Source organism: Nipponia nippon, unplaced genomic scaffold (genome assembly GCF_047370975.1).
Source record: "Nipponia nippon isolate SJK-2023a ecotype South Korea unplaced genomic scaffold, ASM4737097v1 scaffold_3, whole genome shotgun sequence".
Lineage (NCBI taxonomy): Eukaryota > Metazoa > Chordata > Aves > Pelecaniformes > Threskiornithidae > Nipponia > Nipponia nippon.
The window spans coordinates 53608851-53626522 of record NW_028262347.1 but is presented as its reverse complement, the minus strand read 5'-3'; the positions used below and the strand labels follow the sequence as shown (position 1 = coordinate 53626522).

Genomic DNA, 17672 nt, shown 5'->3' with positions numbered 1-17672 from the left:
TGACAAGACACTCCCCTGGATATATAACAAGCCTTTGCAAACTGGGTTGTACAGTCATAGCAATCCTCTTGTCTTTCCAGAAGAAAATGTAGCTGAAGGACATACAGATTAACTTCCCAGCAGCAACTGTGCCTGGTCTGGATAAAGAAAAAAACACTGTCTCCAAGGCTGTAAAAGCCACATCCTTCTCAAATGGCTCAAAAATAATCTATAAATCAAAATGTTAATTCTTAAAAGACTATTTTTTTAATGCTATTTAGTTTTGAAACTATATTCAAATTGCTAAAACAATTTGAGAGCCTACTTCTATTCAGTTTATATCCACTCATCACTTGCAGATATGTGTTTTATTTAGGGTAGGATTCACCTACATTTACACATCCACAGTGCAGATGTTTGTGTCTAAGCTGCGGTAGTGATCCAAGTTAGCTTGCCTTCCTAAATTCCATCTGCAGGCAATAGAGGCAAATAGCCACTTCTAAGTTGCAGGTCATCTAATCTGTGTTAGACACCTACTTTAAAAGGAGACAAACTGGGCTGCAGACATGCTAGTTACATTCTGTTGATCACAAAGGGAGCTTAGACAATGAATTCAGATCTTGATACCTTCCTTGCAAACCCCTATGTTCAAGTCAGATGTATGCCTTCTTCATGGCCACTAGGCCTAGAATTTTTAACATTTGAGGTTACAAGCAAACCTGTGCCCTGTTGAATGTAAATCTAGGGTTATTCAGCACAGGGATATAATCAGAGAGTATGATATTGAAATATGACAGTACCAAGGGAAGTTGAGATATGGCGATTTTAAAAAGAAGATGCTTTGGTCGAACACTGTTAATAAATCTGATCTTAACATCTAATTGTTTTAAACAAATCATCAATTTTTATTCTCCTCAGCCATGTGCTTGAAATGGAGAAGATAACTGTTTCTTGTATTCCAATATGGTCTCTTCCCAACTTGAATTTGCTTGTCCTTGTTCATCTATCTTGTCTATTCAGCCTCTGAAAGACTGTAGTGCCTTTTCAGCCTCTACAGTCCACATCCCAGCTGCCCCCAGGCCTATATCTGGGCTGTGAGGGTGTGGAGAAGAGGGGAGAAAGCAAAATCTCATATTAAGATTTCCTGATGGGAAAAGCTTCTTAAGTTACAAAACACAGGGTTCATTCTAAACCTGCAGCTTAAATAATGAGCTGATTCAATTTCAAATTATTACCTCTGTCATCATACTAACCTGAGGATTTTCCTTCCACCCCCAAACCAATACCACCACCAAACGACCTGATCCTACTACTGCATGGTTCCTTATTCATATGGCAAAAATCAGGAGTGCAGGGTGCTACACATTCTTATACCTCTTTTATCATTCAAGAATGTAAGTTGCTGTTTCTCACTTTAGAAAATTGCTACATGAAACACTCAATTTAAAATAAAACTGGAAAAGAGGGAAATCAGGAAGCCATGTCATGCATTCTGATTCTTAGCCTTCATAAGAGTTTTCAATCTATTATGGAAAATTCCCACTGAAATTCCAGATTCTTTTGGATTCCAGAGTTGCATCAGTTTTGGGTAGGGAGGGTGTCTTCCGCTGTTGTTAATAAGAGTAGTATTTCTTCTAGCACAAGTCTTAAGATCATTCTGCTGTTATATTTAAGAAGGGTGGACTAATCAATTCTTAGTCCACAGCACATTGCATGTGAAAAGAGATGGTTTCATCTGGTATCGAAGATATGCAGACCTTCAGTTGTGACAAGCTCATCACTTCTGCTCCCCAAAATTACCAGCTGCAAAAATGTGAATATACCCCAACACTTTGGAACAGCTGGAACTTCAAATCCAGTCTTAGAAGCCAGACTGCAGCATTTGCATGACATTATTAGTTCACACAGCCATTCAAGAGTGTAAAGAATGGATTAAAGTAACAGGAATCAATATTTCTGATTATTTCTGCATAGAACATGTATACTGCTAGAATCCTTAGGCACATAATAATTCAAATCTTACTGTGACTTCTCTGATAGTAAAAGATATCTTACTGGCCTTCAATAACCCATTGAACTTTCTCTTGAGATTTTAGTAATACATACTCACTTATCATTCAGTTCACCACTTTGTATGTTCCTTCAGTTATAATTTCAATGCATCTCAATTGATTCTTCTACCATAAACCCAATTTTGCATCCAAGGAATAACTTACTTTCTTGTATTGCATTAAGAATTTCTGAAAAGTCCACATCTGTCTTCTGTATGTCTGGTTTTATCCATATTTGCGTTTCCAGCTGGTTAACCTGCAAATCCTCTCTTCCTTCTGAAGAAATTGAAGAGATTGATGGGGTTTGTGACAGTACAGTACAAAATCCAGACAAGGGGCTTTCAAGTGAGGGAACATACACATTGAATAAAGCTACTTAATTTTTTTCCCCCTAGCAGAACCAATTTTTCTTCAAACCAAGCAGCTTTACATAGAACATGGGCTGATTTAAAGCTAACGAGAATGAATCAACAACATTCTCTGCTATCAGCAATGATGCAGAGTCATCACTGGCGAGTCCCTCATTCAGGTGAACATGTGCTGCCATGCCATGAGCATCCCCTCACCATACCATCTACAAAACTAACTCCAAAATGTGAAAACAGAGAAGACGCATCGTTACAAATGACACAGCACTACAGGAACAACCAGGCTAAAATAAAACACACTGGCACACAAAGAACGAATTAAGTCTCGAGACAGAAAAAAACCATTAGGACAAAAAGAGCATGGACAGCATGTTTCAGCCACAGGACACCATATGTTCTCACATGCCAAGCTGATGGCATGCCATGGTCTAGGAAGCACTCCTGTACTGCAGTCCATTTTGAAGGAGGTCACACTAGTATGTAATGGTTGCTGTTTAAAAACACTGCAGAATAAAAACATAGGCTAGCAGGTCACAGTTTCAAACCTGTCTGCACATGTAAATAGGCACAAGATTTGCCCATTTCAGTGTTCTTTCAACATGAGCAAAGAAAGGAGGAAGTTTTGAAAACACACCCTTTCCATGTAAAGAAAGGTATCTCTATGGCAAGAGTAGACAGGAAAAGGTACCGCTGCAGCGGTCAGGGAGGTATCTAGGAAAGGACTTCACAACAAAAAGGCCATGGTGGAAGAAGAAACCTTCAGGTCGTTTAGTCCATTACTGTGCCTTCACTAGTGGCCATTACTCATGCTTTTAACAGAAGCATTTTCCTTCTACAGTCTGCCCATAACAAGCTGTCTTGTTTTGAATTCCCTCCTAGCCCACTGTATCTTCCCCCTCCCCTCGCCAACTGACTACTTCACCACCACCTTGGTGAGAGCTATGAATTATATTCCTGGGCACAAAATGACTCAACCCTATTTTAAAGACCCTTCTTCACTTTTTGGAAATACAGATGTCAAAATGGGTATACATACACCAGCTTCAGCCTTTTTTATTTCCCAATGTTAAAATATTATAAATTCAAACCACCTCATGCTTGCCCCAGCATATTCTTTTGTTCCACAGCAAAGACCCACTGTTAACATCAGAGACAGCTCCCCTTGTAGATTCCTGTAAAGTGATCTGTCACAGCAGCAGCAGGAGTCAGCATCTAATGATGTAGAACAAAGAGAATTTCTTAAGTGAGACAGCTGATTATTCATATAATAGCAGTCTAGGGAAATCTGCAGATGGCCTCAGAGGTGGGAGGCTAGGATTTGCCCCAGAAGAGAATTCTGGGGACAAAGGAAAAGTACTGCAGCTGCTGGAAAAGACATATAAACAATAGCATGGAGGTAGAGAAGTAATGGACAGCAATTCGGTTAAGCAGCTTTGCAAGTGATATCACTCAGTATCTTGTTAAATACTCAGCTACCACTTTTAACATATAAAGTTACATATTTGCGTCCTCAAATCCACCAGCCTTTCTTCTGCATTTCAACCCTAGTTAGAGCAAAATAATGACAATACTGACAAATATAAAATACCCCCTCCTCCCGAAAGCCCTCTATCCTTGTTACACCCAAATCAGCGCTCCTCAGGACACTCGAAGGTAGCAGGATCCATGCAGCATCTCCAACAGATCTGAACTAATTGGGTCGGCGAGGGAGGAAGTGACAGCCAGCCAGCAATGGCTGTCCTGAAGCGCTGATATCAGATCAACTGTCTAACCACAGGCCTCTTAATAAAATGAAGCTGCTAAAGAATATACATACTCAATTTCAAAGCCACTTTTTAATTAATGAAAAATACTGTCTAGAAAGTGGTCAGAAAATGTCCAGCCTAAACCTGACTGTTGTTCAGCCCAACACAGCCTACGAAGCCAAGACAAGTTTTGCTGCATTCCAATCTCCTCTCCTGTATTTGATTCGTTTGCAGTATGGGGAGCTTCCAGCAATCCACACAAATGACAGTCTCATATGTGTCTCTGATTCACAGTAGCCTTAATATCTGGCCCTACTGCACAAGTACCAGACCAACAACATCATCCTCTGATTTCACTCAAAATTGTAGGCATAATCTTCTACCAGTCATTTGTGATTTAATGCATGGCTAATCACAAACTTGCCTTCAACAACACAAGGAGAAAAAGAAATTTATCTGCCGACATCATAGCTTCTAAATAAATGGTTGCAGGAACAGTTTCTTCTCCCATGATCTTCATGGTGTCAATAAACAGACTTGAATCAGGGCACATTTGCTTCTACCCTCCTCCCTCTCCCTTAGCACCCACTTTGCAGGAGGGAGCGCTGCATTTTTTAGCTGAGAGCAACAACCCTTATGTGATGGGTTGTGGACGGGCCAAATTAATGTTTGCTGATTTGTTGGCAGATAGAGGTTTTAGCCCAGCAGCTCTTTGGAAAAAGCCACAGTGTTCTCTCCCATGTCCAAAAGAGATTTATTTTCTTTATCTGACTCAGATCTCCAATACAACAAACCAAGATAGTATCTGGTGTCACTGTTGCTATTGAGGGAACACTAGCCCGGCTTTAGCATTTCCTTCCTGCTTTAGCAGCTGCTGATTTATGCTTTATCAGTGACACATCCCACTGAGTAAACTCTAAGCAATATTGCTTGGGAGGTTGGGAGGGAAAGACCCTCTTTCCATAGAAACATGAGAAATAAACAAACACAAATAAAAGTGAAGTAAATATTAGATTTATCAATTTTTTATGTGATTTTATTAAAAGATCAGTCTGAGATTTTTCTCAATTTACTGAGACGTTTTAGTTCAAATGAAGTCATATTTTAAATTAGCTCATGGCATTCACTCCGAATTACTCATTGATGCATAAAGTAGTGCATAAAATAGCATACGTTTTCCTTCATTTGTTTTGAAGGGTTGCTACTAATTAGGTTAGGAAAACAAATGAGATTTTAAAAAGGCATTTCATTTTTAGAGGCTGAATGAGATGGGTTGTTCTAAACCAGAATGTTAACATACTTCTAAATATTAAAATGATCACACATACCAGGTAAGCAAATTACATAGCAAGTTAGTTAGTATGGTACTAATGTTAAACAAGGTCATTCCCACTGCAGTGAGAGAGATTTTGTATTCTGCTTAAAATTAAAAACATACTCAGGTTCTTTGCTGGATGAGGCCTTGTTACATGCATCTAGTGTCTAGCCAGTTATTACAACCAGCTTTTTAAGACATGAACTTTACAAGCAAAAATCTGTTTTCTTGCACAGTAAACACCTGGAGCCAGATTTTGAAAGCCTGCACATTTTTATACATGTGCTGTGATGTGCAAATCGTATTTGTAGATGGATACCCTCACATTGTGGTCTGAAATTGAGCACAAGCACTTGGGTGCACAGAAAAATGTACCTGGTTTCAGTATTTGACACCAAAATAAAGAATATAAAATTAAGCTGAGGGAACAAGTGCTGCTGTTTCTCAATGCACAGTAAAGGGCTCATATTTACTCCATATTTTTGAATGGTCATGTGAGAACAGAGCTGATCTTCATAATTCACTGAAGCAGCCAGGGCTTCCTTAAGAGTTTTACCTCTTAGGTTCTGCTCATTGGTCGGAACAGAAATACTTGACTCAGTTGCTTTCTGAAATCACAGTCACTCTTCTTTGCCCTCCCTCATTTCCAGCTAACTCAGCAAGTGAAAACAAATGTTTTGTCTACAGTTCTAGAAGTTTCTGTAGAGAAAAATTTACAGCTTCAAAGGATCTTTCTGAAAAGGCAGCTAGCCAGTGACTTCTATCAGTATAGTGAGCTGATTTCTTATTTTTTTTAAAAATCATTTTGGCAGCAAACATGTACTTTCACAATGGTTGTACGTCAGCATGGACATTAAATACAAGTAGTGAATAACTAGAATGCCATGTGGGTAGATGCTCCTATCACAGGGCCATCTACCTCTAACAGGGCAATATTTAGTAAAAGCAAATATAATTCTGGTATGAGCTGTTTTGTTTTGCTACATTAAGTACTGCCTGTAGTTTCTACAAAGAAGTTGATCCTTCTCACCAGAGCCTCTTTACAGCAAGCAGAAAGCTGCTGTGCATGGTGCCCTTTTCACTAAAGGCAACACCAGGTCAACATGGGGTAAAGGATCACCCCTGCAGTTACATTTTCTACTAGCTTCTCACAGTGGATGCTAGGCAGGTCGCCTACAACAAAAGCACAGTTTCAAATGGAAATTGTTTAAAGCGTTACCTATACATGTTAGTCAGGGCTATACACATGCATGAAATCCATAGCTTTACTGATCTCAATTCTGGCATTCCTCATTTCTGTGAACAGGAATGAAAGAAAATGTACGCTATAATGGGTCTTCCCAGCATCCATCCCATGACTGCACTGGACAACACACCTCAATAGATGAAAAACGTATTAGTTCCATTATTGCATCAGAAAAAAAGAAGCTGTTCTCTGAGTCATAGGATGTATGCAAATATATATTAATATACATGTGTCTTCCTAGTTGGCCTAAAAGCAGTGGCTCACACATAGCTAATTAGGTACCATTAGGTGGAAGGCTGACATGTCTCCTAACAAGTCTTTAAAAGAGAGCTTCTTTTGCTACATTGGTCAGAGAGAATCTCTAATTGTTTTCTGCAAGAAATCCTATATCATATTCTGTTTTGTTCCTCACTAACTAGTAAAGTATTGTAATTTTCTTTCTGCCTAATAATTTTTCTCTCCTGCAGCATAAACTGGATGCCAGTATTACTCTGTGCATCAATTTTACTGCAGTGATTATATTAGATATATTTTCATATATTAAAATTATTTAATTTCTTGTTGCTGCTCTTAAAACTGTCATGTACCATAGTGCAGAGTTCCACACTGGGAAAGTATTGTCAATAAGATAAAATATCATATAATGATTAAAGAGAAGAAACAGAGGAATAAAGAAATAGAGTTGTAGGAGAAGGAAATACTAGGTATGTTTAAAATACATGTGGTCAGAAGCCACATTTTGAAAACAGAATCAATTTTAATTTATGGGTCTGTAATCACAAAGGTCCAAAATTTAATATCAGCACGATCATTTGATTTCATCCTGGTCAGCTTTATATTAAACATAAAACATTGGTTCTTCTTGATGAACTCTAGTGTAGATATTGCCTTCCTCGATGGAAATAAAAATGAGGAAACAGATGAGGACATTTCAGAGTTTCCTTACAACTCATTTGTCCAGGTGGAAGGGCTTGTCCTCTCCATGTACAGCTAAGACAGTTGCTGAAAGTACAGGCTGAGTCCACATGGAAATGAGTTTTGCATCATGAAGGATAACCCTCTCTTTCAGTGTTTGTTTTCCTCTTGAACAGATATGAAAAGATGCAATATCAGCATTTTCAAGATCTTTTTCCCCTCCCCACAGGGATTTAAGAACAAGAATCTTTGGAAATGTCAAAAGGTCTTTTGGGAGGTCAGGTTAACACTGATGATCTGCAAGCCACCAGAGCACAGGGCAGTAACACTGGTGAGTCATGCTCACCTTTCTCCTGTGGTCCTTGCTCCCCTCATGAACTCTACTCACTCACTGAGGCCTCGCTCCCAGCTGAGCCACTGCACACCAGCCAGGTGGCTGCAGATACAGCTGTACAAGAGGGCAGTTCCCTCAGACCTGCACGGTTTCCCATCAAAAGCCTCACTTAAGTCAGGGCAAAGGCTGCATGTCTTCCTTCACAAGTATCTTCTCAGCAATGATGCAGAATCATATCCTGTGTCCTGCCTGAAGCTGCCCCTTTTCCGCACAGAAGAAAAAGGTTCAATTTTCAACCTGCAGCCCTTTGGCCCTCCAGCCCAGCACTTGACTCCTTTCTGGAACAAGACCATTACCCAGAAGCTTTCCTTCGTCCTTGCTCCTTACCAGTAGCACTAAGCTTCCTCTACCTTACAGCTTCAACACAATTTCAGATTTCCACAAGGGGAGGGGGTGTGACAAGTTCCCTTTTTCTTTCATTTTGATGATTGTTTCCAGTCTTGGGTTCCTTTTGAAAATGGCAGTGGGGATAAGGACAGGAAAAGTCATGTGTTTAATTATCTGTTTCTGAGAACTTGTTGACATATCTGTATATTTAAGATAGTTCAACATATCAGGATAAGACCAGCTGTCTGCCACATCTGCAGTAGCTTCTGCATGGTATGGCAGTGCCAGGACATATATACCTGTAGTGACAAACTGGGAGTATCTTAAAGGCCCCTGTTTTCCCTAATTTGAGGTACTTACTTTTACCCGTGTAGGTCACAGGATTTGCCCCCATCTATCTACAAAGCAAATCCATAGTTTTGGAAAAATTATAAATAATAGGTAATGATACAGATTGAAAGAGAGGCCTTTAGAGACTTCTGATTTGAGTCAAAGAACTCCATCATAACAGCATTAATACACAATGTGCTTCCAAGACTGAAAAGACCAGGTAACCTGTGGAAATATTTGCAGACCTTTGAAAAACCTCTGATCTAGGAGATTGCCACATATGTCTATAAATACGTAAGGACTTGGATATAACTCTTGATAGTCTTAATTGGTTTACCAATTACCTTAAAAAAAGTATATACTCTGTCACTATTCAGCATAGCTAATCAAATCTTCCACTATGCAGAAAACACCGTTTATCTTAACAGTTTTCTCACTGATTGTGGATAAAATAATGTGTCTGCATGTTAGTGTCTGAGAATCAAAAGCTGAGTGCAAAAGCACAAAAATGCCGTGTTAGTTTTGAAAGTCATTGGAATAAATACGTAGGGCTACTTCATTTTCCATAAGAAAGTTCAATGAATGTTAGGGAAAAAAAAAGAAATTCAAACCCCAAATCATTCTGTTTAGCATGAAGAACTTACGCCATAGTTGTCTCTGTGCATGGTCATGTCAAGGGTATGGTAATAACAATACTGGAATTATTTTTGAAAGGCAATTTAAAAATAGTTTCCCTTTGTATTGCAGTACACTGTAAGGCATGACATATGTTTAATTATGTTAATACAAACCCTTTTCTTATCTTCCAGAAGCAGCAGTAGTAAAGGGGACATTTCTAAACACCTAATATTACTAACTTATCGCAGGCTAAGGTATTTTGAAGACATGTGGTGTCCATTCCCCCCTCCATTAAACCCTGGCTGGCATCAGACACGGAGAAGTCCACTCAGCCAATTAACTACAGACAAGTGGGGAGTCCTACGTTCAGTGCTTGTTCTCTATCTCTCTCTCATGCTGTGTATGCCTTTTCCACAGACAACCCCAGACAAAATGGATGGATAGCCCTTGGTGCAAAGCCATACCCTGAAAATCTCCTCTACTGCCAAAACAGCCTGAACACCAGGGTATGGGGACAGGGTCCTGCTAGCCTTCAATTCTTGCATTTCTAATTCGGTCACTGCCCAGAATGAACTGTGGGCATGGGGACAGTCAAACCCACCAACACTGTGCCCTTATCATCACGAGGGAGGCATCTCTTAAGCAGTGAGTTCAAATGGGACAACAGCTGAGGAGAGCTGATAATCCACATCTCCCACATTGACAAGCACCCAAACCACTGGACTGCTGTGCAAAAGGACACAGCCTCTTTCTTCATTTCCCATCTGTGCTCAGAGGACGCCTCAATGTTCTGAGAGTTGAAAGGACCCAGATGGCCACACAGAAGCCCCAAACATAGCATGTCACATATTCGTATGCCTAATATTTCCAATTACCTGGCTCTACATGGCACCTGTGCAGATCCTTACACAATCAGTAGAGGAACAGTGTTGCACAACGAGCCTTTGGAATTACCCCCTAGAAGCGCTTCTTTTCACTGATAATACAAAGAGACAGGGCACCGAAGTGTGTGCTCTCCTACTGGGAACAAAGCTATCCTTTTCAAGTGCCGCAATGCCTGGGATAGGAATCCACAGGAGACAGTCTGAAAAGGGCACAAAGCCACAGTGTGTAACTAAGCAGAGACATTTCTGCACAGTTGTATGCTGCAAATGAGAATCTAGAAAGAAGTCTGAGATCTAAATGGACTGAACAATTCAGCCCATTTCCTATTACCCTTATTTATATAAAAATGACAGTAGGAGTGATTGTCTTTTAGTTCACCTCTTTCCTCTTACGCTGTGACTGCACATATAAAAACATAGCTATCAAAGATCACTATCACAGATTTTCAAACATTTGTCCATGTTTGAAAAATCTAACTACTTATGAATGAAAAATCCCTTAGTTACATCTACCTTTAACAATATCAGGAGTTGTGAGCAGGCAATTCGTAAAGAGAAGAGGAAGAAAACATTTGCTGAAGAAACTGTTTATTGCAAAAAGCTTGCCCAGTTGTCAAGTCAGCAGTTTACTGATGAGACAAGAAAAGCTGGCTGCATGGGGATAAGAGGAGCAAATAACTAGCAAATAGGAGCAGATAACTAGCAAAGAGGAGCAAATAACCTAGCAAATAACTTCAGGGCACAAAAGATTTACTTCATTATAACATGGGACATCAAGACAGCTTTTACAAGATACCAGATGTCTCTTCCAGGTGGATTTTAATGTAACAACTAATTATACAGACTCATGTTATACCATAGCCTATTGTGGCCTTCACAGTCTAAACACATCCTGGTAATTCATTCCTGCAGAAAGTATCAGCAGCTAAACCATTTTGGGAACTTCAGCTGTCCTGAGACCGCTGAGGAATGAACATAGCACAGGAATGTGAAAATGGTTATCCTAAAGACAGGATAGCAGAACTGAGGTCTATCCAGCACGGGATCCTGTTGCTGAAAGCAGATGCTTAGGCAAAGGGAATATGAACAGGGCGAGCACATCCAGTCTTATCTCCAGTCTGTCCCTTCCAGCTGGCAGAGATTTAGAGATTTCTGGAGGGGAAGGTTTCACCTAGATGATAATGATGCATGGCTACCAATGCCCCTTTCCTCTACAAATCTGTTCCTTTTATACTCACTGTCACTTGCAAGCTAACAGATAGCCATCACATTCCTCCCTCCCCCTTTTACTTGCCTTGTTTCCAGCCTTTGTGAGCTAGTGGGTCTGCTCCTCATTTACAGTGTCATCATAAACCCTAACATCCAGGCTAGGGCCATGAAGCCCAGAAATTCACTGTCACCACAAAGCCTTTCTTACTTTAGTCTCAGACAAGAGCCATCATGCTGAACCCATGAAATATGCCTCCCTGTACAGAAACTAAGCATGGAGCAGTGAATCCCACCCTAGTTTATCATAGGGAGAGGATATGGTTCCAGCCTACCAGACTGGGTGTATGGAGACCTGATTAGGAAGAGGTTGAGATAAATATCATCATTCAGTTACAAATCAGAGCCAAAGAATGGAAGCAATATTTATATATAATTGTGTAAAAATATTATATCTCAGATTTTTTCTTTGTCTTTGAGAGTACCTCACAAGCAGCAGGAAACCTGCCCCTAATACTGGTGCAGTTGGCCTTTTTTGTAAAGCCCTGCCACCTACTATAATTACCAAGACCTGCTACGGAGAAATAGAGCACTTTGCCATTAAAATGCATGGAATAGTTTGGGGCTGTTCACATAGGATGCCTACTCAAAAGAGATTATTTTCGGTAATTGGCATTAAGCAGAGTCTCCTTTGCAAGCAGTAGGAGAGCATCTGACTGGCAAGGGGCATCATTTTCAGGCATTCTGGCAGCACAAAGGGCCTTGAAAGTATGTGCATTTTTTACGACCTTTAAAAACCTTCCAGTTTCATCGAAGTGCAGGTTACTTCTTTATGCCATCAGGTGCTGAATTCCTTTCCTGTGCTAGGTGTGTTCCTAAAGCAAGGTCTAAATAAAGTATTAAACTATAGTGCTATCTCCTTTTTTTTTATTTTAAGTACCCTGAATGTTGTCAGTAATGAAGACCTCAAAAATGCATATGTTTTGTGTTCCATTGGGCCTCTGAAGCATAGCATGGTACAGAACTGCATACCCCAAGGATGCGACTAGCAAATATTGTGCCTCTGTGGAGTTATCCAGCATGCAGAGAACACCTCTGCTTTCCCAAAACATCCAGCCGCTCATGGCACAGGGAAGGGCAGTGGTCTGCATGACTCAAAGGGAGTTCTCTTCTGGAACAAGAAACAGATCAAAAATGATGCCACCTTTGCTTCACTGCCGCGCTTATGCCTGCTGTAAGCTGCGATGTTTAGTTTTATGCAATTCTTTTGGGCTTTTTTGGCACCACAGTATATTGCACTGGTTGGAATTTCTAGTGGGTTCTGATGCCTAGATGCACTTACTTGTACCATATCTACTGACCCAAGGAGTAAGCCTTCCCCTCTTTTTTTCTTTACTTATGAAGAAAGGTCTGGCTTAATTTTGAGATTTCAGAATGAACCAGCAGGCTTGGCATTAGGGAAGAGGTCTTACTATCTCTTGGACTGGAAGAAACCTTTTGTGGAAGTTATCAACACTGTGCAGCCCTGTGACAGTCAAATCCCTTCTCTGATCTTAAAAGCATCTCTGCCAAAGTAGAAGCTAGTTTGTTCCATCTTTTGACAGTCTACCTGCAAGAATCTTTCCTTAGAATATATGAAACATATTTTACATTAGAAATAGAGGCTTACATAATACTAAGTCCCCTTTAATCAAGAACTATAGAGCTAAGAAAAAGCCACGTTTTTCAGTCAAGCATTACAGGAACATAATAACTGATTATTCAAAGTCTTTCACATTGCTTCTTGCATGACAAGCTATTTTTTAAATAAAATGGCTCATTACTTTCTCAGAAACATTGCAAAATTTTATATATATTGTCTGTTTTCTTCAGCAAAAGCTAGAGTGGTCAAGAATTTTCTTAATTGTTTTAAGACAATTATGGTACACTGGTCTTAGGACATTATAACCTTGCTTAGGATCAGTGATATTCCCTGTTTGGTGCCAAGCCACATCTGGCTGCCTGTTCCTATTTTGGACAAGTTTCCCCTTGAGCAGAAACTCTCTGAGGGTGGAACGATTGAGAACATCCACAGAGAGCAGCATTTTTCAGCCTTCATGAGGTGACTACATGTTGTAAACTAACAGCAGCTATGGGATTCGAAATCTGAGGGGGAGCTGTACTGATTTTAAAGTAACCATACATAATTGATTGCAAGAGTGAATGAAAGATCATTTTATAACAGCAAACAGGAGACTGATCAAAGCAGGAAGGGAAAAAAAGTCTTTGAAAAGAGATGAGTTTAAAAATACATACTCCCCAGAGAAGTAAAACACCCTCAAACACACTTAAAATTATTAATATTATTTTTGAAGCCCCTTATTGAGGGCGTGCACAGGTCCCAGGTAGGATCAGTACTTGTGTGTGTCATATGCAGCACAAATTGATAAGAGGGATGCAATTTCTGCCTAAATAAAATATTCTAAAATTAAACAAGATAGTTAGCATTGAAAACCAGTCCTTTATCCTCTAGCTTTTTTTTTTTTTTTTTTTTTTTTAACATGCTTTTTGCAAAACTGTTCTCCAAACTGCTAGAATGAACATTTTAGGAGACTTTAGCTTAGGAACAGGAATTTTCAAAGAAGTGGCTTTTGCCCTACAAAAAGTAAAGTGATGAATGAAATGGGCTGAATGACTAAGCAGAGTGATAGAAGACTTCAGGCTCTGCATCATCTGCTAGCTAGTTCAGCTCTTAAGTTCAAAGTACTGCATAATCACCATGTGACAACCTGTCACTCAGCCCAGCGACAAAAGGTGCTCATTGTAATTGAGGTACACTGTTCTTCTCCTTAGGAGCTTTGCAGAGGCTCCAGAGCACCAACAGTCAGGAGAATGAACTGTCTCTCTGTTCAGCAGGGAGGTATTTCCAGCTCACACTTGAGGTACAGACATGGGAGGAATTTTGTTTGGTGCATCGAACTTGCATTGTATTGAACACAGGCTGTATATAAACAGAGAAGTTAAGTATGCAGGCTGGTTTCTTTGACGTTAATGTCCCTTCTGCACAGGGATATTTCTTGTAAACATGCTTTTTAGCTTAATGAAGGGAATATTAAACTTTTTTGAAATCTGCTTGCTTTTTCCATGCTTCATTCCACATTGGAGGAAGTTCTATATACACCGAGCAGAAGGCATACTGAAAAAGACTGCTCCCCTAACAATGTTAGACAAGTAAGATAACAGCACTACTCTCAGTGTGAATTCAAATTTTCATGTGAGTTTACATCAGCCATTCCCACTCCATGCATGCATTTGCTGCCAAGAAACATTTGCATGACAGAGCTTTCTGGCAGAATTATTTGCAGGAGTTTATTCTTTTAATCTGAGAGAGATGTATGCTACATGTCCTGCCAGTCAGCAAAGAAAAGAGAATGTGATTTAACCAACAAATCACATCTAACTAACACAGATCTTCTAAAGACCATTCACCACCAAATGTGAATGCTGACAAGCATGTGCGCATTTTGTGATGAGAAAAGGAGATCTTTTGCACAGTAAATTACCATTTTTGAAGGACTCAGTTCTAGCTTCCTTGATGATTCAAAGTTCATTAAGTTGTGACTAAGCTCATTAAACATACATTTCCTTTTTTCCTTTAATTTTGATTGCCACAGTTTCAAGAACCATGCATTTTTCCTTGCCTTCTATGTCAGTCGTTCTGTTGGCCAACACCACTAGCTCTTCTTTCTTATTTTGATGCCCAATAACTACGGGCATCAATAAAAATGCTACAGTTTGATAAGCAATAAAAAAAAGAGGATCCAAAAGTAAAGAAAACATGCCTAAGGCAAGTACTTCTTCCCTTAACATTTGTAACATATCTATCAGGTACTATTTGTCATAAAACGCAAGACACTGCCAAAAAAAGATTCTCACTGAATTCCAATGACCCCACTAGATGACTCCACCATAATGCCAGAAACCAGTCCTTTCAGTAGGTGTTTCCTTGCCATTGAACATAAAGTTCTTCCAAATATCATTGATATGCCTATATCATTCCAGGTAGCAAGGAATCTCCATTTCAAAATGTACCGTTCTCTGGCTTTGTAGGAGATCTTTTTGAACAGTAAGGTCTTGAAGGCAGAAATTTCTAGAATATTTTTATGTGTTTCCTGGAGTAAGGACTCTTTACACATTTACTAAATTCTGGAAATAAATTATTTCAAAGATAACCCTTCCTGTCACATATGTAGATTGCCTGCAGATCTAATTTGTACAAGTGATATAAATGAATATCTACAGTATTAAATATACACTTCTATATAAACATTAGAACACATTAGGGTTTAACCAGAGGCAACAGGAAGCATGGAGAAAGAAAATCTCACGGTGAAAACTTTGAATCCCTGTTATTACAAAATGGGTAACAATCGTTAGCAAGTGTTGCAAGTAGAGAAGACCTAAGAAGATACCAGAGTTTCACACAATAAAAGAATTCACTTTACTGCTGCTTAGACTTATTAAATAAGGCAATTTTTCCACAGCCAGCAAATTTAATGACTCCTAGACAAACTAGGTTTGACAAGTTCTGCAGAGCCTGAGAATAAAGGAATTTGTCACCAATAGGAAGAAGTAAAGTAACATTGTCCTGATTTGCAATAAAGAGCATCAATGGAAAGAACAGGCAGAAACCCAGAAAATAAAGTCCTGCTTACTCCATAGCAAAGGTGCAGTGCTGTCAGAAGTGAGGCAAGCATTTTTTTTGTCCCCAGACTTGCCTAACCCTGACATTGAGGGAACAGACTAGGATGACAGTTTAACCTCTTCTAGGCTTGTTCGATACTTGGTTCTGCTGCTCTTACAGACAACCTAAGTGCTGATTACCATCGCTTTCAAAGTAAGCCTCCTGTGTGCAACACAGATGCATAGGTCATAAACCATCTTCAGGAGAGTTGTAACAATTTACAGCAGCCAAAGGTTTGCCCCAAGTGCTTTGAACTCTGTTCTTCAGTAGCCTTGTACCCTATTAGCCACAATATACCACAACTGCTCGCATAACTGGGAGATGATAACAAGAGGTTTCTCAAAACCAAAAATACTGTCCCTCCCTGATTCTGGAAGGAATTCATATTTGCCTTAATATCATTGCATCTAAATTCACCATCTGTTTGCTTTACTTGTCTTTGCTTTTCTCCTTTCTAAGAGGAACTTCCCTAATACAGGCGTGCCTGCAAAGGTATCAGGAGTCTTCACTTCACCATTAATAGCCATTTTCTTCCACTCATTTCTCCGTTTTCCTCTGTGTTTTGTTTCAGTTACTTGGCACCTTCTGATCTGCTTAAAATCAGAGCTCAGAAGTTGCTTTTGTCTGAGCAGTACTTCTTTGCAAGCTTGCACAAGAGAATTTTGTAAATTCTTTAAAAAATAAGGCACATTACAGACAACTTACTGCTCGCTAGCCACTCTAACACCCAGAGTAACAGTAGAAGTCATCAGCCTCAGGCTCCTTACCAGCTACAAATAAAACTGGCAGGGAAGCAAGTTGAAAAGGAGTGCTGTAACACTGAGCAATATCTATATAGTTCCTCCTCTTTAGCATGTAGGTACCTATGAACTTCAATCAAAGGAAACAGCTGTCAATTAAAAAAAGAATACATGATAAATAATAAAAGGTGCCATTCTGCGAAGAAGAAAAGTGGCCAAGGGGAGCAAAGTACTGTGCAGAAAACAGAAGTGGTATGCTGTTAGAGGGAAAAAATACACTCATTTGTAAGTCTGTCATTTTATCAAGGATCTCTTCTTTCCATGGTTCTAGCCTCTCTGATTGATAAGAATTAGAAAGGCCATTTCAAGTCCTCAAAATACCTTTCTGTACAATCTATTATGCTAGACTGTCTTTGTGTTAGGAGTATTTGTTAACTGGACAAAGGAAATTTCAGACTGAATACAATGTATACTACTCCAACAGTGAGACCTACTTGACTGTGATAACAGCACTCCAATAGAAGGAAGAACCCAGATTGTACGAGCTATTTAAAATTAGACTGAACTGAGGAATTTACTGTGTGCAATAGCAGGAAGATAGCTTGGAAAATGGTGGTGTGAGGTCTGTTACCTGAGTAACTAACATACCTCAGAAAGTTTTCTCTCTGTTTATAATGTTTATAATGCCTTAGATAAGGTACTGCCATTGGTCAACTAGCGTATTCGGCTAATTATTTACGAAGCTACAGCTGTTAGTTTGTGGCTGAGTAAGAATGAATGACATACGATTTTAGGTTTAAATTAAAATTTTCTCTTAGGAGTGCTATTTAT

The 17672-nt window shown here is 39.5% G+C and overlaps 1 protein-coding gene across 6 annotated transcripts in view; it reads right to left on the bottom strand.

Moving 5' to 3' along the window:
• Positions 1 to 17672, bottom strand: part of ANO4 (anoctamin 4) — a 197529-nt gene that overhangs the window by 114394 nt on the left and 65463 nt on the right. For 5 of the 6 annotated variants that reach the window (XM_087764788.1, XM_087764785.1, XM_087764789.1 and 2 more), the window contains exon 3: positions 2196 to 2306. The exons of the other annotated variant lie outside the window; for it this stretch is intronic. In XM_087764788.1, coding sequence (XP_087620914.1) covers positions 2196 to 2306 — 111 coding nt within the window. The remainder of the gene's footprint in view (positions 1 to 2195; positions 2307 to 17672) is intronic. 6 annotated transcript variants of the gene reach the window in all.